This window comes from Clytia hemisphaerica, unplaced genomic scaffold, assembly GCF_902728285.1.
Source record: "Clytia hemisphaerica strain Z4C2 unplaced genomic scaffold, Clytia hemisphaerica genome assembly, whole genome shotgun sequence".
NCBI classification, from domain to species: domain Eukaryota; kingdom Metazoa; phylum Cnidaria; class Hydrozoa; order Leptothecata; family Clytiidae; genus Clytia; species Clytia hemisphaerica.
This window is the reverse complement of record NW_027103699.1, coordinates 820315-847586: the sequence shown is the minus strand read 5'-3', so window position 1 is coordinate 847586 and position 27272 is coordinate 820315. Positions and strand designations below refer to the sequence as shown.

The window sequence follows — 27272 nt, the reverse complement described above, 5'->3', positions numbered from 1 at the left end:
TAAAAAATTGGGATCCTAGCTATCGGCAAATATTTTTTTGAGGAAAGTTTGTGGCTAGGCTATAAAAACATCTGAGAAAAAGAAAATGGCAGCCGAAGTTGTGAAGATCTAAATTTCGATTTTTTTGAGATTTTTTTTACCTCTTTCTTTCTTCTTAACACTTAAGCTGCTGGAAAGTAAAGAATTGGAACAAGCCAAAGAAAGTGGATTGAAGGTAATTTTCATTTCCAAAGGTGACCGTTGTATATTCTAAGTCAGATATATTTCAGAACAATTGGTTGTTGAGTCTTTTTATCAAATTTTGAATCTGAAAAAAGTGTTTTTTTTTCACTGTTTTTGGTGCTGTCAGCTCTAACCCATTTAGCCTAGGCTATTTATTACCAAAACAGCTGTTTTTTAAGCCTAAAAAAATGGCATATCTCTAGAATCTCTTTTTTTGCCTGAGAGAGAGAGGTCTCTTTTTTCCGAGCTATTTTCACTCTATTTTCCTATATAACTTTTTTTATTAAGTTGAAGTTGGTTTGATATTCTACGTTTGACGTTTGATATTCGTTTGATATTCGTTTGATATTCTCAAATTTGCGTTTTGAAGTTTTTGTGACTACTTTTGGAACTGGAAACTATTGGAAGCCAATAGAGTTTATTCTCAAGGGTGTGTGTGCAAAATTTCAGCGCTCTCCGTCGCAGCGTGCTCCCTCTAAAAATTGGTAACCGACAAAAACCTCATTTCGGCCGAAATGACTAGTTGGGCTCCTGTGGGGGAGGCGAGCGGTTATCTTTGGAATTGGAAACTATTGGAAGCCAATAGAGTTTATTCTCAAGGGTGTGTGTGCAAAATTTCAGCGCTCTCCGTCTCAGCGTGCTCCCTCTAAAAATTGGTAACCGTCAAACCTCATTTCGGCCGAAATGACAAGTTGGGCTCCTGTGGGGGAGAGCGGTTATCTTTGGAATTGGAAACTATTGGAAGCCAATAGAGTTTATTCTCAAGGGTGTGTGTGCAAAATTTGAGCGCTCTCCGTCGCAGCGTGCTCCCTCTAAAAATTGGTAACCGTCAAACCTCATTTCGGCCGAAATGACAAGTTGGGCTCCTGTGGGGGAGAGCGGTTATCTTTGGAATTGGAAACTATTGGAAGCCAATAGAGTTTATTCTCAAGGGTGTGTGTGCAAAATTTGAGCGCTCTCCGTCGCAGCGTGCTCCCTCTAAAAATTGGTAACCGTCAAACCTCATTTCGGCCGAAATGACAAGTTGGGCTCCTGTGGGGGAGAGCGGTTATCTTTGGAATTGGAAACTATTGGAAGCCAATAGAGTTTATTCTCAAGGGTGTGTGTGCAAAATTTCAGCGCTCTCCGTCGCAGCGTGCTCCCTCTAAAAATTGGTAACCGTCAAACCTCATTTCGGCCGAAATGACAAGTTGAGCTCCTGTGGGGGAGAGCGGTTATCTTTGGAATTGGAAACTATTGGAAGCCAATAGAGTTTATTCTCAAGGGTGTGTGTGCAAAATTTCAGCGCTCTCCGTCGCAGCGTGCTCCCTCTAAAAATTGGTAACCGTCAAACCTCATTTCGGCCGAAATGACAAGTTGGGCTCCTGTGGGGGAGAGCGGATATCTTTGGAATTGGAAACTATTGGAAGCCAATAGAGTTTATTCTCAAGGGTGTGTGTGCAAAATTTGAGCGCTCTCCGTCGCAGCGTGCTCACTCTAAAATTTGGTAACCGTCAACCTCATTTCGGCCGAAATGACAGTTGGGTTCCTTTGGGGGAGAGCGGTTATCTTTGGAATTGGAAACTATTGGAAGTTAATAGAGTTTATTCTCAAGAATGTATGTGCTAAATATTTGGTTTGAAGAAATATTTGACTCCTGGCCTTAAGATAACTTAAATTCAAGTTATTCTCCTTTTATCATGGAATATTTTGAAGAGTGTATAAAAATGTCAATTTTTCGTTTAATTTTTGCTTCTTAGCAGTTCTTAGAAAAGGTTCGACTCGGCTCTTTGGAATTATATTTTAGAAAATCTTTTTTTATTTTAGGCTTATTTTGTGTTGGGATATCAGCTATTTTAACAGTTGGACCTAAGTATAAAAATAACAAACCGGCTGCAATGCAATTAGCGTTGCCTTGCAAGCGTGCAAGAAATTGCAAAATGTAACACGTCAATTTTTTCTGCAATTGCTCTGCAACGCAATAAAAATATTGCAAAACAAATTGCAAGTGTCTGCATGTTGCAGAAGAATCTGCAACTTTTTTGACAATGTATCTGACATGCAAATCTTATTACGTCATTTGAACATCGGACCTTCGATAATCGAAATTTTGTTAGTAAAATCGAATGCTTTAATTCGAATGTTTTGTAATTCGAATGTTCTTTTGACGTTTTTCCTGGTTCCATTTTTTAGATGGCTAGACAGCAGCAATTTTCTGGCGGCTGCAATGCAACTATTGCATTGCAGACGCCTGAAAAAGCTATCAGTGTAGCCTTAGATTTAGAATTAAAACTGAAGATATTTTTCATATTTCTTATTTCAGTGCATACAATGTAGAAAATAAGTAAACGAAAATCATCATATCCTTAATGTTATGGGTAAAGTTTGACTCGAATGTCAACTTTATCTATCGTTGTGTTGATGAAAAGATGTATATTTTGATTTTCAATGAAAAACTTTTTTAAACGTTGTTAATTATACATAAATATATATTTTACTTTAGTAATCTTATTTAGTATCTTATTTTTATTTTCAATTTAAAAAAGAACACTTTATTAACATTGTACATGCATTAATATATTTTATTAAAACATTAGAAAGACAAAAGACAAAAATCTTTTTTTATATTAGATATAAGAAAACAAAACTTTTCAAACATTGTACTGTACATGCATTGATATATTTTAGTAAAACATAGAAAGACAAAAGACATAAATGTTATTTTAATTTTCAATATAAAAAAGAACACTTTTTAAACATTGTACATACATGGTTATATTTTTTAGGTAAAACATAAAGTCAAAAGACATAAATGTTTTTTTTTATATTAGATATAAGAAAACAGATTAAACTTTTTAAACATTGATATATTTTAGTAAAACATAGAAAGACAAAAGACATAAATGTTTTTTTATATTAGATATAACAAAACAGAAAACTTTTAAAACATTGTACACACATGGTTATATATTTAGGTAAAACATAGAAAGACAAAAGCTTTTTATATATAACTAGGTCTGAAGAATATCAGGGTGAGATTTCGAAGTTAGCGCAATAGGCCTATTGTTTAGGACAATAAAAAAATAAGAATATTGCTCACCCTCAGCCAAAGTACATTATTCTTATAAAAAAGCGTCTATCGTAGCTGATTGTTATAGCTAGTCTTACTGTTTGCCTTGAAATTGTAATACACATAACTTAGTCCTTTGCAAAAGCTTTCTGGAAAAAGTTAAGCCTCTTGGCACTATTTCAGAGGGAAATTAAGAACTCAAGGGTGCATACTCTCGAGTGCATACTCTCGGGTGCCTAATAAACGTACAGACCAAAATAAACGTACATGGGGGATTAAATTAGAATTAATAAACGTACAGGCTGAAATAAACCTACAGGCAAGAAATCAGAGCTAAAATAAATAAACGTACAGGAAAAAATCTACCAATTTTTCAAAAGTAGAGTTCAAATCGAACGCTAAAATTTATAGCAAAACTTCGAATTTACTCGTGTAACATTTGAAATCTCCCACAATACGTTCGAATGTACTTTAGGCATAGAAACTTTCGCGAGCAGAAACTTTCGCGATTTTCGCGAATTTTGGCCCTTTTCGCGAAAGTAAATGTCTTTAAAAATTCTAGAAAGGGCCATTCGCGAAAGTTTATGCTCGCGAAAAATTCTTGACGATATAGAAAATCTGTAAAACTTGAAACTTTGAATAAAATGTAACTTTTATGGCACTTTTTAGCCTGCTAAAACACTAATAAGTCAAAGGACAAATGTTTCAAGCCAACCCAAGAAGTATTTGTGTCTCTAAGCTATTTTTTCATGTGGAAATTCTCAATTTTACTTCTTGATTCGCGAAAGATTATGCTCGCGAAAAATATTTTTCCGTTAAATTCGCGAAAGTAAATGTCGGGAATTTCGTGATTTTTCGTCCTCGCGAAAGTTTCTGCTCACGAAAGTTTGTACGCCTAAAGTAATTAATTGCCATTCTACTCTCGAGTACCTAATAAACGTACAGTAACGAATAAACATACAGGGTTGAAAATAGAGGCATAAAAACCTAATTGAAGGGTCTTTTCCGGTTCGGTTAGGGGGTAAATAATGGTTATTTTGCTTTCATTTGACGAATAGATAAAACCTCCATATTCAAAGAAGGGTATTTAGGCTTAAAAACACAAGTAGGCTCTTGAAATTGAGGAAAATATTTGTTGAAATTAATAAACGTACATGTACGTTTATTAGGCACCCGAGAGTACACATCTTACTTAAACAAATAATAACAAATATTTTCCAGTATGGATCGGGCGATATTGTAACATCGAGAATAAACATACAGGCGGGAAAATTCCTCAAAATAAATAAATGTACAGGTCATTATAAGGTGCGTACAGGTGGGAAATTTGACACGAAAAGAATAAACGTAAGTTTATTAGGCACCCGAGAGTAAGTTGTAAAATTTGATTAAGTGTTAATCTTATTTTTCCTAATGTTACATACCACCAATTTACCTTATAATGGCATATAACTGCTAACTGCTCTCCCCCACAGGAGCCCAACTTGTCATTTCGGCCGAAATGAGGTTTGACGGTTACCAATTTTTAGAGGGAGCACGCTGCGACGGAGAGCGCTCAAATTTTGCACACACACCCTTGAGAATAAACTCTATTGGCTTCCAATAGTTTCCAATTCCAAAGATAACCGCTCTCCCCCACAGGAGCCCAACTTGTCATTTCGGACGAAATGAGGTTTGACGGTTACCAATTTTTAGAGGGAGCACGCTGAGACGGAGAGCGCTGAAATTTTGCACACACACCCTTGAGAATAAACTCTATTGGCTCCAATAGTTTCCAATTCCAAAGATAACCGCTCTCCCCCACAGGAGCCCAACTAGTCATTTCGGCCGAAATGAGGTTTGACGGTTACCAATTTTTAGAGGGAGCACGCTGCGACGGAGAGCGCTGAGATTTTGCACACACACCCTTGAGAATAAACTCTATTGGCTTCCAATAGTTTCCAATTCCAAAGATAACCGCTCTCCCCCACAGGAAGCCCAACTTGTCATTTCGGCCGAAATGAGGTTTGACGGTTACCAATTTTTTAGAGGGAGCACGCTGCGACGGAGAGCGCTCAAATTTTGCACACACACCCTTGAGAATAAACTCTATTGGCTTCCAATAGTTTCCAATTCCAAAGATAACCGCTCTCCCCCACAGGAGCCCAACTTGTCATTTCGGCCGAAATGAGGTTTGGTGGTTACCAATTTTTAGAGGGAGCACGCTGCGACGGAGAGCGCTCAAATTTTGCACACACACCCTTGAGAATAAACTCTATTGGCTTCCAATAGTTTCCAATTCCAAAGATAACCGCTCTCCCCCACAGGAGCCCAACTTGTCATTTCGGCCGAAATGAGGTTTGACGGTTACCAATTTTTAGAGGGAGCACTCTGCGACGGAGAGCGCTCAAATTTTGCACACACACCCTTGAGAATAAACTCTATTGGCTTCCAATAGTTTCCAATTCCAAAGATAACCGCTCTCCCCACAGGAGCCCAACTTGTCATTTCGGCCGAAATGAGGTTTGACGGTTACCAATTTTTAGAGGGAGCACTCTGCGACGGAGAGCGCTCAAATTTTGCACACACACCCTTGAGAATAAACTCTATTGGCTTCCAATAGTTTCCAATTCCAAAGATATCCGCTCTCCCCCACAGTAGCCCAACTTGTCATTTCGGCCGAAATGAGGTTTGACGGTTACCAATTTTTAGAGGGAGCACGCTGCGACGGAGAGCGCTGAAATTTTGCACACACACCCTTGAGAATAAACTCTATTGGCTTCCAATAGTTTCCAATTCCAAAGATAACCGCTCTCCCCCACAGGAGCCCAACTTGTCATTTCGGCCAAAATGAGGTTTGACGGTTACCAATTTTTAGAGGGAGCACGCTGCGACGGAGAGCGCTCAAATTTTGCACACACACCCTTGAGAATAAACTCTATTGGCTTCCAATAGTTTCCAATTCCAAAGATAACCGCTCTCCCCCACAGGAGCCCAACTTGTCATTTCGGCCGAAATGAGGTTTGGTGGTTACCAATTTTTAGAGGGAGCACGCTGCGACGGAGAGCGCTGAAATTTTGCACACACACCCTTGAGAATAAACTCTATTGGCTTCCAATAGTTTCCAATTCCAAAGATAACCGCTCTCCCCCACAGGAGCCCAACTTGTCATTTCGGCCGAAATGAGGTTTGACGGTTACCAATTTTTAGAGGGAGCACTCTGCGACGGAGAGCGCTCAAATTTTGCACACACACCCTTGAGAATAAACTCTATTGGCTTCCAATAGTTTCCAATTCCAAAGATATCCGCTCTCCCCCACAGTAGCCCAACTTGTCATTTCGGCCGAAATGAGGTTTGACGGTTACCAATTTTTAGAGGGAGCACGCTGCGACGGAGAGCGCTGAAATTTTGCACACACACCCTTGAGAATAAACTCTATTGGCTTCCAATAGTTTCCAATTCCAAAGATAACCGCTCTCCCCCACAGGAGCCCAACTTGTCATTTCGGCCGAAATGAGGTTTGACGGTTAATAATTTTTAGAGGGAGCACGCTGCGACGGAGAGCGCTCAAATTTTGCACACACACCCTTGAGAATAAACTCTATTGGCTTCCAATAGTTTCCAATTCCAAAGATAACCGCTCTCCCCCACAGGAGCCCAACTTGTCATTTCGGCCGAAATGAGGTTTGGTGGTTACCAATTTTTAGAGGGAGCACGCTGCGACGGAGAGCGCTCAAATTTTGCACACACACCCTTGAGAATAAACTCTATTGGCTTCCAATAGTTTCCAGTTCCAAAAGTAGTCACAAAAACTTCAAAACGCAAATTTGAGAATATCAAACGAATATCAAACGAATATCAAACGAATATCAAACGTCAAACGTAGAATATCAAACCAACTTCAACTTAATACTTTTTTTTTTTATATACATTTTTAGTCAAATTTTCGACACTAAACTTTGAATATCTTTACTTCCACTTATCCTCTGGAGGCCTATGACCCCTCATTTTTTTTCTTTTTCAAAGCTCTACAATACACTACAGGATAGATTTTTAAAAAAAATATTAAAATTTGAAAAATCTTCTGGAGTTGCTAAATATGTACTGACTAAAAGGCCTGGGTCACAAATAAGTTGTGTTCGCATGCTCTGACCGACTCAATTTTTATCTTAAAAATCTGACCCTTTTCTAGTCAGAACGTCGGAAAATTTGTCGGACTTATTAGCGATATTATTCAAAGAATTTTGTAGATTCAGCGTACTGTAGCCAGCGTAGCAACTCCAGAAGATTTTTCAAGTTTTAATTTTTTTTTCAAAATCTATCCTATCTTGTAGAGCTTTGAAAAAGAAAGAAAATGAGGGGTCATAGGCCTCCAGAGGATAAGTGGTTGTAAAGATATTCAAATTTTAGTGTCAAAATTTTGACTAAAAATGTCAAAAAAAGGTTAGGAAAATAGCTTGGAAAAATTCGAAAAATGTGTCAAAAAGAAAAAAAAAAAGAAATTTTTCCAGTCATGCTTCTTAAATTTTTGCATATCTCTTTTTCTAGTGTAGCTAGAGACCTGAAATTTGGAGGGAGAATTCTTTTGATGGTGTTAAAATATTATTTATATAAAAATATTTGTAAAATATTTAGTATATTTATCAAAATAACGAAAAGATATATCTTTTTTTGAAAAAAAGAAGACATTGCATTGTTTTATTTTTGTTTTTGAAGAAAATAGCTTGGAAAAGGTTGAAATGAGTCAAAAAAAAGGTGGTAGGACCCATTTTCAAGGGGCCTCTGGAAATGGAAGGAACAAAAACTTATGAGTAGAGAATAAGTTTTTCTGAAAGTAGAAACCCCAAATGAAAAGAAAATCCATTTCGGCAGAAATAAAAAAAAAACTTTTTTTTGGGACATTCCCATGCTGCTAAAGAAGCAAAAAAGTTAAAAAAAACTACATGAAAATGAAAGAACTAGAATTAGCGAATGTGATTTTTGAATTCCTCACCCTTTTTCTGATAAACATACAAAGTTTCAGCCTCCAATTACTTTTTCCTCCGTTTCCAGACACATTTATTCTTCAAAAGTTGCAAATTTCTTTTCTCCCGTCGGCAAACAATTTTCAAAATGTTGCAAAAACGTTCGGCATTTTACCAATTTGCCGTCTAGCCCGTGTCCACAGTGTTATATATCGCTGGAAAGCTAAGATCACGGGCTTTCTTTTAGTAAAAACCGGACGCTTTAGCATACATAGAAGAAAAGTTAGAAGGGTTCAAAGTTCACGGAAAAATGAAACATTTGGTTTGACGTCAACGATAGTTGCTTGACTTCTGGAGTCGCTAGCCAGCGTTTTGGTCATCGCGTATTTTTAAGATTTTTATCCGCAATCTTTCAAAGATTTTTTGCGTTAAAAAGTGTTACGTAACTGCTTTTTGCGCGGTCGCGGTATGCAAAATAATCAAATTTTGGCTTGCACGCTTGATGATTCTTGTCGCCTGAACAAACCTATGCTCAGATCGCATTTTTTCGATGATTTTAGCACCGCCCGACTGCCTATATTCAGAGCAAATTTTTCCGATGATTTAAGATGCCGACCAACTCATATTTTGGGGCTGGAAATGACGCAAATACAACTTATTGGTGACCCAGGCCTAACTATAATAAAGGAGGTGCATGCCTCCATGCCATGGCATGGCTTCTTCGTATGGGTGAAAGTAGAACTTGTATTTTTCTATCTTTGATTTGGAGTTTTCTGGAGTTTTTGAACCTTGGGGATGCTTCTAAGTTGGACTTAGTCAATTTTAGAGTTTAACTTTGATATTTTGAAATTTGCCAAAGTTGAGTTCCGGGTGGGATTCGAACCCACACATGAAAAGTACCTTCGGTTCAGAAGCTCCATACGCTACCACTAGACCACGAGACCACGAAGTCACAGCACAAATTCAAATTCACAATCTACTTATAGTGTGTGTATATTTTACAGACCTATATATATTGACATACCAGGGTTATCCCCAACCCTAGGGGTATCCTTACCAGGGCCTAGAACCCTATTATTTACCTAACAGGTTGTTTGCAAGAATTTTGCTCAAAAAATATTCCAAAAAAAGTGAAAATCAAAGTTTCTTCAAAAATGATTATTTTTATTCAAAACTGTTCCTCAGGTATCTTTGTTTGAAATTTGAAATGTGTGCCACCTCAAGTATTTCTGGTTTTGGAGATAATACCCACCATTTGTAGCCAATTGGAGAAAATTTGTCCCATACGCCAGAACTATTCGTAGGCAATTTTCTAACTGTAAAGTCATATCACAAAGAAAAATTGACTTTCAAACAATTCTAGGCAATGAAAGTGACCATTTGAAAGTCTAGTTGAGGTTTCTGATTTGGGAAAAATGAGAAAATTGACATTTTTCTCCAAAATTTATCACCTTTTTCAAAAATATGTAACTTTTGATTTGCATTTAAGATCCCAGAAGGGTCTATTATCAAAATGAGCATGAAAGATAGATCACAACTAACCTAAGGAACTTATTTAAGCCAAAGAGCTTACATATTTTACTCTTCCTGACTCCAATTAAACCAAAAAGAAGAAAAATTTGGTTCATTTTTAGGATGTCCCATACGTAACGCATTTTCATGATTGATATTTTGGGATATTCTGTGGATAAATATTCATTATAAGACTTTCAGTTATTACTTGGATCAATACTTGATAGGTTTAAGTACTCTAGAGGGCTTTTCCACCCCTTTATTGAAAACTTGAATTTTCAAAAATGAGTAAATGTTAGGTATGGGACAGCCTGTTACGTATGGGACATCTTTGTTTGGGTTGCTGTAAGTCAAGAAGAAAGAGAGAGAAATCGACAGTTTTGCTTCCTATTATGCACATCCATGAGACCTTCAAGTGCTCCAAATAACAGATCCTCAGTGTAAACCTTTACAGAAAAAATTGTGAATCGTGGGTGTTACGTATGGGACATTTATGGTGGTTGCACTCCAATCTATGAGGTTTGAGGGCTTATAGCTCCTAAAATCTTTACCCAGAAGAAAAATATCAAATTCCTGTGGATAGGGGATATAGAAGAGAAGTTAAAAACAGCATGATTGGTAATGTATGGTTTTGTCTGTAAATTTCACAGGCTTTTTAGAAAAATGTTACGTATGGGACAAAAAAATTGACCCACGCAGTTAAAGAGCCACACCAGAAATATAGATCATGTTAACTATGCAAGTAGCAGGGAAAAAAATTATTTTCTCATTATAGTACAACTGAAAATGAAAAGAATTAGCTGATGGATATTGCCAAAAATTACACAGCAATCATTTTATCATTGATAGTGTTTAGAGGACACGTTACGCATGGGACATTTTGGGGTATAAACTTGTCAGAAAAAAATTTTCAAAGAATTTCTTAACCAAATAATCATATGGACCATCAAGAATGGAGTAATAGCCTGTAAAAAAACTTATTTCATTAGTTTTGAGCTTTGCAGTCAAAAGTTACAAGCAGGGGACACCTTTTTTGAAAATTTGGGCAAAATTCTTGCAAACAACCCTAACAATGCTACTCCCAACTACTACTCACCCTGACCCTAACTGATCCTGACCCTAACCGATATAAACGATTTTCAACTGTACGGGTTGAATAACAAAAAATCTACTTTCATCCGTATGAAGTTGTCAGCACCCATGGCATGGTTGCTGAACCATGCAAGGGGCAAAACTTTTGAAATTTAGCCCTTCTAGAACACCTAAAACAGTTCTTTTTTTAAGGTTACAAAACGAAATTTGGCCTGATTTGTAAATTTTATTTTTGCTTTGAAAAAATGTGGTCGGGTGCCTAAGTTGCGTTCTTATTAGTTGTTGGTCTAATTAATGTTGAGATATAGCCCCCATTTTTGATATTTTAGATTTTATGTTTTTTAGATATATTTATATTATATTTTATAGATTTTTATATTTTTTAGAGTGTATACCGTAAGTTGGTCTAATGTCAACATCCTCCTCTTGTCACCCTTCTTTAGAGATTAATAGGAAGGTCGGGAATCCAAACTCATAATCTTAGAAAAGAACAAAAAAAACCTCACCTCACAAAGTTCTAAGATTAGAGAGCTTGGTGCAGGTAGATTAGTCTGACACAGAATGTTATAAACAGTCTGTGTGAACCCTTGTTGACAGACTTTCTGAACTTTGGAAACCCAGGCAAACACACATAATCAACTTACTGTAAAAACTCTTTTACATGCTCTAAAGACTTTCAAAACTACTAACACCACATCAAAACATCAGCCACATGTATTTAGACTTCCAGCCAACAGCCATTTTGTTTCTAAATGAATCAATGTTTTCATTTTCATTTGTTTTCCTTTTTTTCTGCAGAGTCAGCTTTTTCCATAAATTATGCGCATGCATCGAAATTATCAAAATGCACGCGAAAATACTGCTAAGTAATACGCACAAAATCTGGCCAATCAGACTGAACCTGCATTGCCCCTGCCCCAAAATCTCCCTGCAGGGGAGTTTTTAGCTGTTTAAATTAACTGGAACTTTTAAGCTTTTAATAGAAAAGTTTGCTTTCTGAGCAAATTTTGGGCTTCAGAGACCTTAAATCAGCCATTTCACAGCTTCCAAAATTTAACTTAAGCTTTTCTCTATACAATAAAAAAAGAATCAACAGAAAATCTTTATACTTTTTTGGCGATTATCTGAGGTGTGTATTATGTTGTTTTAGACCCTCTAGGTTTTGACAGTCGAAAATGAATTTTCATGTGGTCTAGCTTTGTTGGACATGCAGAAGGCTGGGAAAAAAGGCTTTTTTATTTTAGTTGTGTTTTGCTTTAGCATTGGCCTAAACAACGGCTTTTGCTATCAAAGGGTGACAAAATTAGAAGAAACTAACTTACATAATAAAAGATTTTCACTACTGGAAAGTGCTCTTGATCTTTAGAAAAATACAAAATATTAAAGATTTTAATATGAAACTGAGGAGACGGAGAGTGTAAATCACTTGACCCAAGGATGGTCTTCTATAATCCTTTACAATTCCTTTCTGAAAATTTCTTTAGATTTTTCTTTACATGAAATCTTATGAAATTTTTTTAAGGAATATTTTTATTCTCTTTTAGCATAATGGTATCAAGACAAGATGAACTCAAAGACATTAAAACAAGACTCAAGAATATCGTACCAAACACTGAAATTATTGCTTGTCATGAAGCAAACATTCAAATTAAAATCGTGTAAGTTAATTGGCAGTAAAAATCAGAACTTTATGCATTCAGAACTTTTATGCTTTCTAAAGCATCTGGTTATCTAGCACTTATAAAAAAAATAATAATTTGGTATTTTAAAACTTTTGGTGCCTTAAAATTACATAACTTGCTAAAAATAAGTAAAAGGTGTACAGTGCTTTGAATTTGCTTTAATCCCTGAGAAGATCCTGAATTATAAAACGAGGCTCTGCCCAGATTCAAGATTTTGATGAGATTTGTTGGTGGTTATTGACTGAACTGAAGTGAAACAGGCGCACCAACAATATATATTACATTAGAACCCATTTGCTTTCACTTCTATTTGAGGCAAAAAGATTAGCAAGGTGATTTAATAAAACACATTGAAATTCGCTTCTTTTTCTTTTAAATCTCGCTATAAAAATAGCCAAGTTTTCGAGGGGTTGAAGATGACCTTTACAATTATCTTTTTAACAGGAGAACACCACACAAGCAATGTCTGTGTCAATTTCAATTTCCAGTCAATTACCCTGATGCAGCTATGCTAACTGAGTTGAAAAGCAAAGTCTTTTCTGATAAAGTGTTGAAAACCATGTCGTGTTTGGTTGAAGCAGAACTGAAAAAGATGACTGGGAGAGTTCAGGTAGGTAAGGTTCAAAGCACCAAGCTCTTAAGTAAAAACTGGAATATACAACTCTGTTGAATTTTTATTATTGGCTGAAGTTTACATTTCTCTTTTGACATCTTTTGTTTGAAGAGATCATTCCATTCTGAGAAGATGGGAGTCAGATCTAACCAAAATGCCGAGTTTACAAAAAAAGGATCTTGAAAGTGTATATCTTTATAGGTGGTTAAAGAGAGAATTTCCAAGAAATTTAATTTGAAAAACAATGCTCGTTATCGAAAGAAACCAAATATCAAAACAATGGATAATCGAAAAAGAAAGGGTCATTGACCCACCTTTTTCTCGTCGTTATTCTTAAGAAGGATCTCCTTAACCCTTTAAGTGCCACAGTCATTTTTTTCACCAAGTTTTTTAAAGAAAATCGCTAGTTCTAACTCAAACTGGGCATTACAGTTTGATATTATATACCGGGTGCACCAAAAAAAAGTATACAGGTTTGTCAAGAGATTGTGAGCTTCAGGATTTAAATTTTTTGTTCATTCTTTTTTAATCGTATAGGAGATGCTCTAACTTGAATTTTGAGCTATCATACATTAAATTTGAAAAAGTAGTTTGAAAGTTATTTTTAAAAAACTGACTTTTTTCCATGTCGAAATTCCAAAAAATCATTGAAAACAGCAACCATGCCATTAATAAGACAAAATGACAAAAACACAATTTCATTATTTTTTTGATTCTTTTTTTCTTATTTATATTTTGACAACAGTTTCTCCATCTTAATTTGCACGACATGAACATTTCCAACACGAGCAAACTCAATACAGACCCAAGTTCTTTGCAACTAGTCGAGGAATGGTGATATATTTTTTCAAAAATTTTCTCACTAGCACAAACAACATCAAAACCTCTCCTTGGAGATTTCCAAAAAATTTTTTAAGCTTTTCGAAAAAAAAATTATCCCACTTAGCTTGTTTTACCATATTTTTAGATTCCGTAATGAGTTTTGATGAACACAGTTGCATATTTTTTGGTATTTCTATGTGTAAAGAAGGTAAGTGTCCAGAGAAAAGTTTGCTCACTGTTTTTGATGATTTTTTGAAATTTCGACATTAAAAAAAGTCAGTTTTTTTTAAATAATTTTCAAACAACTTTTTCAAACCTAATGTATGATAGCTCAAAATTCAAGTTAGAGCATCCTCTATACGATTAAAAAAGAATGAACAAAAAATTTAAATCCTGAAGCTCACAATATCTTGACAAACCTGTATACTTTTTTTTGGTGCACCCGGTATATATTAGATTATCGATATATATATACGACATTGGCACTTAAATGGTTACCAGTGGATGCCCCTTAAAACCACATACCCCTTAAAACCTACAAAGTTGGGTTTTGGGCTCTCTTAACCACCAAACTCAATTTAATATTGTATAATTCACTTTTTTACAATCTCTAATATAGGTACTTTCATAAAATACCTAATTGCAAGAATTTTAATTATCACAAAGTGTCGTAAAATTCGAAGTTATTGAAAGTTTAATAAAAAATCCCTTCAAAAAATCAAGTTTTTCGGACCTAGAGATTACACAAATGAATTTAAGGTCATAAAACCTATACTTTTTAGGTACTTATACTTATGGTAGGTACGAAAAAATCATTTTCTCCTCCGTGGTTACATCCCAAAGAAATCGTAAGGCCCTCAAAGTTCTATTTCAAAGCTCGTTTATGGTAGTGGCCAATAAAATCTGGAAATCGACTTTCTCAAAACATGGTCATATTGCATACCAAAATGTCACAAATTTGATGGAGATTTAGAAAAAACATTAGTAACATACGTCAAAAATGAAGTGAATAAAAGTTAGGAGCAATTGCATTATGGGCATGAAATCCTGAAAAATACAAATGTTGTTTTGGGAATGGATTTCTAGCAAGTATTTGATCAATTGAATCACCATTCAGCACTGAATTGCAATCTCACAGTTTCAGTAAGTTGTGAGCAATGTTTGTAGGTTTTAAGGTGTAATAGTTTGGGTTTTTTTAAAGGTGTAATTTGATTTTAACCTACAGTTTTGAAGATATTTACACCCCTGAGTCAGTGGCCCGGTCAGATCCACCCCGGTGAGTAGCCCGGTGAAAAAAATGCTCAAAAACAGCCCAAAATTAAGCCCCGGGGGAAAATAAGTCAACCCGGGCAAAAAGGCTGAAGGTTTTGGAAACCCGGGCTGTGGCATGAAAGTTTCTGTTTACCCCGCTGGAAATACTGAAAATTTTGATTCCCCCGGTTGAAATCAAGGAAAGCTTGGGTTACCCCGCTGTTGAAATTAAAAAGTAGAAATCTTAAAAAATAGAAAATGTATGAAATAGAAAAGTGAAACTTGAGCTAAAAACTTACTGTGTTCCATCCAGTTTGAAAAAATTGTAAACAAACTATGTAACTGAGCTACCATCTTGCGTGTATTTACCTAAGTTTAATCGCCCTCGATACTTAGAGTTTATGGCGGCCATTATTTGGAACATTTTGATTGCGTGCAGTTCGCGCGGCAATGGAATATTCTTACAGGCAAGCTCAAATAATGTTATTTCCTGATCTTGCTGTACTCTCCATTAAACTAAAGATCAATGGCTGAAAGAAGCTCCAAAAATTCGAAAGTTGGCAAGAATAGGGTTCTTTGCAATTGTGGCGCCGCAGGCAAAAAAAATTGGTGTAAGAAAGGTCAAACAGCTTATAAGATATTCAAAAAAGGAGAAAGTTAGTCCGCATAAGACCACCAAAACCACAGCGAGCAGTTTCGATCAATCTCTCATTTTGGGGGTGAGCATCCTCTTTAACCCCTGGTGGATACACAACACTTCCCTTGCTTTGACTTTTCACAATTTAATGTTGATAGTCGTTTTGAAAAAATTCGTAAAATAAAACGAAGCGCCGCAGGCGAAAAAAAATTTGCATTGCACTTATAGAAGGCGCTAAAAACGTGTCAAAGGGCGCAAAATCGCCCAACCAAATATCAAAAAAAATTTTGGCGCCCCCTTAAAAAGCTTTTTTGGCGCCCTTCTCAGGTCTTTCTGGGTGGTGCACTGCACACCCTGCACCCCCTGCCAGGCCGCCACTGATTCTGTTATTTAGACATAAATTCAATTCGTTCAGAGTGATTTGTTCTATTGTTGAAATGTTGACACAAAGACAAAAACATTCAAAATATTTATTATACCGAAAGTGATGTAGATAGTGTGAATGGATATAAAAAGACACCAATCAGAAGCTTGTGACTTCTGTTTTAGATTGATGGCACATGAGGCCCGAGTTACATTTAAGAGTTACATTTAGGAGTGTTCGAGTTGCTAGTATAACTTCCTCTAGAAAATAAAAGTTTATTATCATTGGAGGGGCTTTTTATGTAGGCATCACCCACGAAATCTTTTTTCAGAGGCAAACGATATGCGTAATATTATGAAAGTTCGAGTTACTTGAGTTGTAACTCGGCTCTTCATGTCTCAATGTCAATCTATGGTTTGTTAAGCCAAAAAACATTGTTCTTGAGTATATCCATATTTATTTGGGCAGAGCAGCTCAAGTAAAAAATCAAACTCAGCAGAGTTCAAATAACTCGGAATAACTTGGAATAAATCTTAAAAAGACTTATTTAACTCAATGTGATATTGGAAGTGCAAATAGAGATAGGTTATTTCAAATTAGAGTTGCTCAGAGCTGTTGGTATTTCTTGCCGTTTTTGAGGGGGTCCATTAGGGGTCCATTAGGGGTCCATATCGGGGGTCCACGGTTTGTCTTCTCCTCGTATTTTCTTATAATAAAACATTAGTAACTTCAGATGGTTAAATGCGATGCCGGCGTTTGTTTCAGTGTGATTTCCATACTGTGACCTAGTATATATACCTTAAGGGAACACTTATTTTGGCGGGAACTAATTTGGGCGTTGCGGGAACTAATTTGAGCTAAAAACCTGCATATTATATACTAATCGATCAGAAACTTTCCTAAAAATCAGGTCTCTAAAATCAGACCCTTACAGTGCAGGAAAAATTTGGCTGAAAATCGACCCTTACAGTGCAATTTTTCTAAATTTTTTGCCCTTTTCAGAGCAAATTTCTCAAATTTGGCCTGGAAATTTGGAATGTTACCAAATCTTACAGCCTTACAGTGCATTTTTTACCACTTGCTCAAAAATCGACCCTTACAGTGCACTTTCCAAAGTCCAAAAAACCTACCCTTAAGGGCCGCACGTCCGGTAGGTCACTTACCTAGAGTGCCCCCCCCCCCCCCCGGGGAAACTTTCTGCTGATTTAAGATTAAGAAAAAGGTCAATATCACGGTCTGAAAATTAAATTTTGCTATCTCGAGCTATGAAGCACTTTCGTTTTCAACGAAAGTACTTCGTATCTCTTGGTTGCGAAATTTACATAGCTGCTAGTCAAAGGAAACAGGCGCCGCGGCTCGACATTTTAAGTGGTCGGGCCACATAATATAGTGTCTAAGGAGGCGCCACCATGGTTGGCGCCGAGGGGCTAGAAAATTTTGCGAATTTCACTCCTCTAGATTGGCTAAAACAGCCCCTTTTCTTGAAGAAGATAAAGCTCATAAAGCGCTTGAATATCATGCGCAAGGTAATGTTGTTATCTTGCAAGAAAGCAAAAAAATGGAAAAAAAGAAAATAGAAATACAAACAAAAAGAGAAATATAAACAATTAGATTAGATTTAGGCGTGAACGTCATAGTTCAATTTATTTTTCTAACTGACTTTTCAAAACATTTGAAAAATTAATTTTTTACTTCAATTCAAAAAAATTTCTTTACTCTGAAAAAAAGTGGTCGGGTCATGGCCCGACCGGCCCTACCGCTGCCGCGGCGCCTGGGAAACTATGAAAATGTGTGGTTTTATGGAAACATCGACTATTTCAACAAAGAACTCGGAGAATACAAGATATTGCTAGTTCAAGTGAAAACTCTTACTGTTCTTTAAGACTTGTTTTCTTATCCTCAGCCTGGGCAGTTCCTTAACAATTCCTTTTTTTTTGGACCATTTTCAGCCTCGAGTTCCTCATAAACGTGTTCCTTATATAAAAAAAAACGTGTAATGTTTTAAATTCATTTTTGATGGATTATATCCCTAGCTATGATTTAAAACAATGTGACACTGCCAAGAGTTCATTTGCTTGATACCCTGGTCAGTGCCCCCCCCCCGACCTAATAGTTAATACCCTGGGAAATGTTAACTGCTTCCATCAAAAATGTATATTTCTTCAAAAAATCAAAAACAACACGTTGTTTTATTCTCCCCCTTTGTGAGGTTTGGATGGTTTAAAAGAAAAAGTGTGGACATTATTATTGTAGTTAGTAAGATGGATGCCTATTCATTCAAAAAGTCAATGAATTTTAAAAGAAATTGTGGGATCTTTTCTTCTTCTATCATAACTTTTTAGCTACACACTTTTTATACGCAACGCAGTGAAGGGCTCAGGCCTCAAAATGGCCAAAACAGCAAGTTGGCTTAGGCCCTTAGGAACCCTAAACCTAAGGATGAAACATTTTTTAAATAAGGAAACCTATTTTTTTCTTTTTCCACTCCGAAAAGACTGAAATCTTTGCTATATTACGACCAAAAAACTGCTGTTTTACTTTCAACAATTTGAAATTTGAGGCCGTTTTTAGCCCATCTAGAGGGTCCTATTTTCAAAAATTTTCTTAACCGTCGGCGCCAACCATGGTGGCGCCTCCTCACACACTGATGTAGCCGTTACGTCATAATAGCAAACATACACCACCCTTGTTAAACATCCTAAATCTACCCCTGAATCGAAGAAGGTGCTGGTGGAGATTTTAGGAGATTTTAGGCTATCGACTCTTAGATTTTTACACTAATAATAAGAATGATGATAACGGTTATCAAAGGACTGTTAAAGTGCAATTTCCTGCTGAAAATAGAAAAAATCGCTTACAATTTGTATTCACCCCGGAGAAAAGTAAGTCAAAATTTTTGAACCCGGTGGATTTTTTGCTCATGAAGAAAAACCCGGTGAAAATTTATGTTTTTGAAAGTCACCCCGGTGAACTTTCAGAGTCCACTGGGTCACTGAGACAGGGGTGTATATTTAGGTACCAATGATCTAATTGTAGCATTAGTAACTTTGCTGTTAATCACTGCTCAAAATTTGAGACCAAAAGAACTATTTTATGAAAAGTTATTCAAGAAAACCATTTTGTAGGTTTTAAGGGGTAAATAGCTAAAATTGCATTTTTTCACAAAGCAATAAAAATTTTCTTAGCAGCTTTTGCAAAAAACCATACCCAGAGAAGAAATTCATAGGTAGCCTAGACGCACCAGAAAAAGTTTCAGCCCTTACTGTTTTCTCTATCAGAATATAGGGGGTACCTTTTTTTGTTGTAGGTTTTAAGGGGTATCCACTGGTAAAAATATTGTCATTTTAAGAATTTTTTGTTTTAGGTTGTTTCAGCCGTCAAGTTTCTCAATACTTTCATTCAAGATAATCCACTGGTTGTGTGTGCCGAAGAAATTTCCAACACAAAGAAAAATTTAGTACAAGAGCAAGATGAATTCAAAGTAAAACAAAAGGCTGGCTCGATCACCTATAAAATTGTCTGTAAAAAGTAAGCTCTCATAAATTCTAATAGCAAACAAACAATTTTGTTAGCTGTGTGATATTTTCTTGTTTACGAAACAGTGTTCTAAGTTCTTCCGCCGACGAATTTCTGTCCTATAGTGGAGTCGTTTAGCATAATTTACGGGAAAAAAATAAGATCTAGCTGAAACTTTCTCCAGACCTTCTCTATAGGATGGTTATGCCTCAGGAAAAAATCCCCTAAAATCCCACTGGTGGAACATCCCTTTTTTGGGACATTTTTTTTCCCCAGGCAAAACCCTATGGGCGAAATTTTTTGAAAATTTCAAACTCATTTTCAGACATTATCAAGTATACCATTCGAAAGCTCTCCAAAAACTATATAGAAGACTTTTAAATGGGTATAGCCGATTTCATTATCTAACTCAAGATAATTCACGCAGAAGATGCTATTTTATGGTCAATTTTAGACCAAAATGTGGCGAAAAGTGGAACTTGCGCATGAAATATCTCGAGTTAGGTAAGGAAATCGGCTATAACCGATAACCGATAAAAGTCTTCTATATAGTTTTTCGAGAGCTTTCGAATGGTATACATGATATCGTCTGGAAATAAGTTTGAAATTTTCAAAAAATTTCGCCCTTAGGATTTTGCCTGGGGAAAATAGAAATTCCCCAAAAAAGGGATGTTCCACCAGTGGGATTTTAGGGGATTTTTTCCTGAGGTAAGCATCCTATAAAGAAGGTCTGGAGAAAGTTTCAGCTAGATCTTATTTTTTTCCTACAACAGCCTGTATTTTTGTAACACGACCACACTACTAGTGAAGTATATAAAAAGGCTTTTCCGTCTCGAAATTCTGCATGATTTATTCACCAAAATTTCAAATATTTTTTCTCGTTTGCTACTGTGTAAAATCCATTTTCCGTTTCAGACCAAAATCCTTGCTTTGACCATTGACGAAAACCTCAATAGAGGTTTGATTGGAACCTTTTATTAATATCTATCTTCTTACCTCAGATACTTCTTGCATGTCAAGTTAACGATACCTGATCTATATCCAACGGAATCAGTCAAGTAAGTTTAACAGGTACATTATCTACAAGATATAGCTCACATTGACTTTCAAAAGAATTTTTAATCTTGTTCGTTGGTCGCATTTTTGTTCCAAATAGGGGTTTAAAAAGAGACATTAAAGTCCATTTGCTTTAAGTGCGCACTTTTTTTTGATAACATGTGGAAACCACTCTCAAGGGAATTGCTCTAAGCACGCTGAAATAGTTTCTTCGTGATAGCGAATGGATTTTAGTTCAAATTATTTTTGTCATCATTTTTTATTTGTATTGAATTTAGAATAGAATTCAAAGGGTCAAATTTCCCAAAATTGTTGGAAACACATTTTGTTGCACAAGCTATAGAAGTTGCTCGTAGATGTGTTGAAGCACCTCTTAAGAAAGACCCAAAGTAAGGACCAATAAATTTATACTTTTATTTTTTTTTTGGGGAAATATTGGTCTTTTTCCAGCCAAAAACTGTAGAATAAAATTTGACCTTGCTCAATGATTTTAAGTTATCTGCAAAATTTAATCTTAAAAATTAGATATTAAAAATTAATCCTGGCTGATCTTTCCTAGTTTAAGCCAATTTAAGTCAAAAGGTCACTGTTACTATTGCAACTAGTCAAAACTTTAAACTTTAAAAATCTCCTAGAGAAAAGGCAATTTTCCATCGTTCTAAGTAAACAGTAAAAATATTTTCATTCCTTGTACTGTGATAAGTCATCTTCTGTTTTTCTTCTGTTTTCAGAGCACCGCCATTTCAACCTAAACCATCACTTTATCCGGTATTAGAATATCTGTCTGGTGACAGCATACACGAGTTCCCAACACAAAAATGTCCATATTGTAAAAAACTAGCTCTAAAGGAGGATCCAGAGGTAATACATATTTAGTATTTCCATAACACATAAAATGAGGCTGCATGATGAAATTTTTATTAACCCGAAGAATGAGTATTAAACCTAATAAAATTTCGCGATTGGTAACCAAATTCGCTAAGTATTCAATGATACAGACCTGAAGGAGGGGTATTTAGGCGAAAATGAGTGCAGGGTCGGTTTTAGGCCTTCCCAAGGGTTACAAAGCAACAACAATTCAAAATAGCCTCTCAAAGGATCGGGATTTTCACCTTTTTGGGTTTAAAGGCTACCAGACCCATGAAAATTCAAAAAAGTCTCTAAGATTTGGTCCCTTACTTTTCGTCTAAGTGTCTTTCTAAGGGTCGATTTTCAGTGGTTTTGCTCTCACATGCCCTAAACTTTTTAACACTAGTACCTGGATGCGGACCACTTAGATTCCATGTTTTGAACATCAACAAAATGATCTATGATTAAAAATTATAACCCCTACTACTAGGGGTGGGCAACCCTTAACATTCGTAGCATATTTCGTTGGACACAACCGTACGTGATATTTTCGATAGTAGATAGGGGGGCCGCGAATGAGGTTTAGTCTTTTAGACTTAGGGAGGGGCAGTCAGGCAAATTGACCGACGGGTATGTGCGGCGGTTAAGGGTATGTTTTTCAAAATGTCAGAAATGCAGTGTATTGGTGGAAATTTCAGCAAATCTAAGAAAAATTGCAAATCTTTGCTCGAAAATCTTGATTTTTTTGCTCTAAAAGATTTTAAGATTTGAAAAAATGCACTGTAAGGGTATGAATTTCACCGACTTTTTACTGCACTGTAAGGGTGCGATTCTAAAAGCCAATTCTTCCCCCCCCCTAGAAAATCGTCAATTTTGTACCTATTTTGGGGGGTCAGAAGTTTTGCTTGTAACGTCAGTTTTTCGGCCATTTTAAATTTTCCAGGCCTAATTCAAGAACCCTTTCAAAAAAGGTTACTCTCGGACCAATCACATGCAGATGCTAAGGATCCTAAGGGTTTGATTCCTACTATAAAGGTTGTGAACACGTAGTGTAAACATGCATGCCGAGGGTCTAGCAATGTTAAAGGGCTTATAAGCACTGCTTTTGGTTGGTTTCTAAAATTCAATCAACCCGTCGTCATTCTAGCAAAATGTGAAAGATGAAGAAGCAGATGATTTTGTTGAATGGATCTATTGTAATCATATTTATCATCATAAATGTCTGGATATTTATATGAAAACACCACCTTTTACAGGTAAGACTTACGCCCTTCTCACAGACCCGGTGGGACTTTATCAGCAAGTGGGGGTAAAAAAAACGGACCAAAACTCGATGGGGATTGATATTCCTACATTTACGTTTACATTACGTGGGGGATTTGAATTACATTGTTTGCCAGAAAATTCAGTGGGTATGAAAAAATAGTACATTATTTTGCGCTGAGAATTTACTAATCTAATCAATCTTACAGAGATTAGATTGATTTATTAATTAAGTTTGATTTGAGAAATTTATTTTTACTCCATTACCAGGGTCTTGTTTAGTTCCGATCATTTGGTCAGATATATTATTTTGTCTCTCAATGGGTCAAAGGTCTTATTTACAGCAATCGTTACATTAAAGTACCTTGTTTAAACTCGACATTCGGAGATAAATTTCTTTCGTTGTCCTAACGAAAAGAAAGTAAAACCGTGATTCATCTATTATCGAAACTTCAAATTTCAATTTTTTGAGTTCACATGCATGGACGTACCCCAACTAAGAAAAAAATGCCAATCTCCTCTTCGTTCTTTATTCGGGCGGGGTAGGAAACAGGGCGGAACGGGTTGCGGTGTTTCCAAGACTAGATCTACCAGTACAGAATTGAAAATATCTGATGATCTCATATATGATGCTGGTAGCACTTATAACGGCGTTTAAAGTTGGATTTTGTTTGTTTTTATAGGTGGTAAAAAATGTATAAAATGTGGGTTAAGGATATACCACGATAAATGGAATATATCTCCGCAACTTGCTGAAGACAGGTGGGCGCATAAAGAAGCAAGGAAAAGAGAAATTGACGAAGTCGCAGACTTCCTTGATTTAATGTAGTATACCAAAAGGATTATATTTTTTATTTTTCGTTTTTTTTTCAGTTTTTTTTTTGTATAAATACATGAATCTATGACACCACAGTAGTTGTCAAAAGTTTTTCATTTTTTTACCATCTTTTTCGAGACATGGCCGCGTTTTTTTCCACTGGGTTTTTAATGAAAAATAATAAGAGCTTTTTAAGAGCTAGGTTTACTAAAATACATGATTTCTGTAGACATATGATCGCGCTGAGATCCACGTTGTCAACGATATTGAACAATTTTGTCACGTCAATTTCAAACAACTTTATTCGATACGTGATTTTTTTCTGACAAATTTCTCTAAGGCCGAGAATAAATAAGTAGGAAACATGGAAATTATAAAGAATTTCATGCTATATTTTCATAACTTTTTTGAATACATATGTAATATAAATAACAATCATATCATCTTTTTCGTTTCAGACTTTCGTTTCAAGCTTTATTCTATAACAGCAATCCAGCTTTTATCAGTCAGTGACGATGTCTGTTCCATAACAATTGTCTCTTGATTGTTCTCAAATTCTGTATTATCTTTTCCACTCATCTCATCACCAGACGTTTTCTGATCGCAAAATTGGGCAGATAGTTTCGTCAAAGAATTTGAATCATGAAAATTTTCACTCACAAATTCTTCAGCTTCATTAAATGGCATAACCTTCCCAGAAGTGACAGGACCGCTCTGATTTTTAATGTTTGTCAAAACACTCCATGTACAAGACCTTTCTTGCTTTAAACCTTGCAATGAATCTGTCGATTGATTCGGTCCAGTCAACGTTTTAAGTGAATCACTACTGTAACTGTGGTTTGTTAAGGAACTATTTACTCGCCATTCTAAAGTCGATGTTCTGGAAAGTCGTCGAACTTCTGGTGCATTCATAACACTTGCTAAACGATCACGTTGGAATGCTTCAGTCGTATTCTCTTCAGGGTAAAAAAGAATCAATTTAATCTTATAACCATACAAAAACAATAAAAGGACAATATTAATAACCAATGTTAACATTGCAACCAAAAAGTCGATTTTCGTTTGATCTCTTGTACTCAATCTCAAAGGAATGCCGATAGACCCTAATAAAACAGTTGTAAACATTGCGAAGAATGTATATTGCGCTTCATTGAATCTGCCAGGTAGCCCACGACCTCTGAAAGACTGTACGCCGCATACAATAAGTAGAATTAGGAGATAACAAATCTGTACGAAATAATGATCAAGTAGTTTTTCACATCTATGTTGTAAAGTATAGTTAGTTCTATCTGTAACCGTTTTTATGGAAACTGCATGGAAAGAAATTGTTATAATGACAATAGAGACATTTACCAGTACGGTTAGAATCAAGATTCCCATCTCCTTGGTGGTCTGTTGCAATGCTTCTCCTTTGGTGAGTTTGAATTTAAGATTAAATACAGTCAGAAGATGTGTTACTTTGACCAGCGAAATTCCAATTATAATAGTCAGTAGGATCCCTGTTAGATAGACTCGAGCTGTACATCTGTATGTTGTTTCAATGTTGCCGACGAATAACAAAGGTGTGAAGGCTAGTGCCAAGTGAGCTGATATTTGAATTATGGATAATATAATGTTTGACGATCTTACAATAGGTGTTTGACTATATTTGTAAAAGACTGTTGAAATTACTGCAATAAGGCAGATTGTTGTGCCAGTTGTGACGAATAAAAGGATAGTACGCCATTCGCTCCACGTTAGGTAATCAACGGTCAATAATATGCATTTTGTTTTATCAATGTTGGTAACACTGTTCAGAGGGCAACTAATGCATTTCTCTAAACCGGTTTTGTTTTTGAAATTGTTTCGGTCACATGGTACGCAGAACCAACAACACGTGTTCGATGAATCGAATAAAGGGTAAAATCCTGGTCGACATTCTTCTGAACATTTCGAAGACATATTACCAGTAGCTTTCTGTAAAATATTGCTCTCCAAGTGAATGTCTGGTTTTGAATTGTCTTTTTGAGACCACTGTAAAGTAAGTTGAAAATCTATTTCAATTTTATAGAGACTCCTTTTGGTGATGTATAATTCGTATCTGGCATGATTTGTTTCGCCATTCTCCTTGAACTTAAGGTTTTCTCCGTTTAGATTGTTAAATGAAACATTATTCAAGTATAATCGATTGAATTTTCTATGGTTTATAAGTGGATACGTAATACAATGGTATGGATCAATTCCCTGTGGGCATGGTATTTGCTTATCCAAGAAGAAACTATTAAAGGCTCTGGTGAGTGCATGGAGACTTTCGTAGATAGCACCTAACCTGGTTAAATCCAATGTCAAACCCATGTCTTTCAATGTACTATTTCTGTCTTTTACTTTCATACTTTCAAATAGTTTTCTCAAAAAGGTTTTAGTTTGATCCTGATGAACAGCTTGGTAAGAAATATTTAGTAGTTGATCCTCGAATTCTTGGTCTTTCCCATAATTAAGAACCACCGACAAAAAAATCCCACTCAAATGATTGTCTCTGTACATGTCAGTAACTCCAGAGTCCTCGCTGATAATCCATATAAAATCCTTCATTCTATACCTTGCAGCTATGTCAAAGAATTTTTCAACTGTTTCTTTTAAAGCCCAAATCACGACAACTTTAGACGAATTCTGTTCATTTATCTGTAAAACGGTATTCTCCATTGTATGTACTTTGTCAACATCGAAAATCAGTTTCATATTTAAACAAATATTATTTGATTTGAATACATCCTCCAATATGGCAATCCCAGAACGTCCATACACGTCATCCGATCCTACAGTAAAAATGTAAGTCCATTCAAACTCTAGTAAAACATCTTTAATAAACGTGGCTTGTTTAAAGTCATTGGGTACAGTTCTATAAAAACTCTCTGTTGGAATCAAATCAATGCTGGTAGCTGCATAGCTCACTACCGTTAGATTCTCATAAGAAAGTAATGAATTCAGAAACACAGCATTTGAAGAAGACCGGGGTCCAATGATACCAAGCGTTTTATACAAAGCTACATTTTGATCTACACATTGGCACTGATCCGTATCTGTAAACAGCACACCATCGGAACCGCCTAATAGTATCTTAACAGCAATTGAAGTCAGTTCTGGTGAAGGCTGGTTATGTCCACTATCGAAAATTTGATAACCAAAAAAATCTTCACCCAAATCTTTATTAATCTTGTCGATAGAGTATTTAAAATACTCCGACCATATGACTGCATCTGTGTTAATTCTGTCCTCAGTTTTTGATCTTATAGGAAATACACCAATGATGCGATAGATCCCTGGCTTTGTTACATATTCACCAGCACTGTTGGAAGTTAGAATCGACAACATCAATAGAATAGTAAGTGAACATTGATTCATTTTATTAAAACAAACATCGAACTCCTTTTTCTTAAAAATAAGACGTCTTAATTTCTCTTCATCGAAAATTCATAAACTTATTAGTTAGTGGCTTGAAAGAGATTTATGATAGATAGACATCATTCATAGGTATTCGTTAGACAAAAGAAATGACGAAATGAGATTTGTTGACTACTCTTGGTTTCGAGATTGATGAACTAAT

The 27272-nt window shown here is 35.9% G+C and overlaps 2 protein-coding genes across 2 annotated transcripts; one reads left to right on the top strand and one right to left on the bottom strand.

The window, feature by feature from the left end:
• Positions 1-40: 40 nt before the first annotated feature.
• Positions 41-23787, top strand: LOC136804023 (uncharacterized). Its single transcript, XM_067060764.1, has 9 exons — positions 41-214; positions 12364-12477; positions 12946-13111; positions 19553-19716; positions 20706-20762; positions 21039-21149; positions 21492-21621; positions 22757-22865; positions 23556-23787. The coding sequence occupies exons 2-9, from the start codon at positions 12368-12370 to the stop codon at positions 23699-23701; spliced, it is 993 nt and encodes a 330-aa protein (XP_066916865.1). The 5' UTR covers positions 41-214; positions 12364-12367; the 3' UTR covers positions 23702-23787.
• Positions 23788-24060: 273 nt separating this feature from the next.
• On the bottom strand, positions 24061-27256 carry LOC136804019 (G-protein coupled receptor family C group 6 member A-like). Its single transcript, XM_067060759.1, has one exon. The coding sequence runs from the start codon at positions 27068-27070 to the stop codon at positions 24164-24166; it is 2907 nt and encodes a 968-aa protein (XP_066916860.1). The 5' UTR covers positions 27071-27256; the 3' UTR covers positions 24061-24163.
• Positions 27257-27272: the final 16 nt, after the last annotated feature.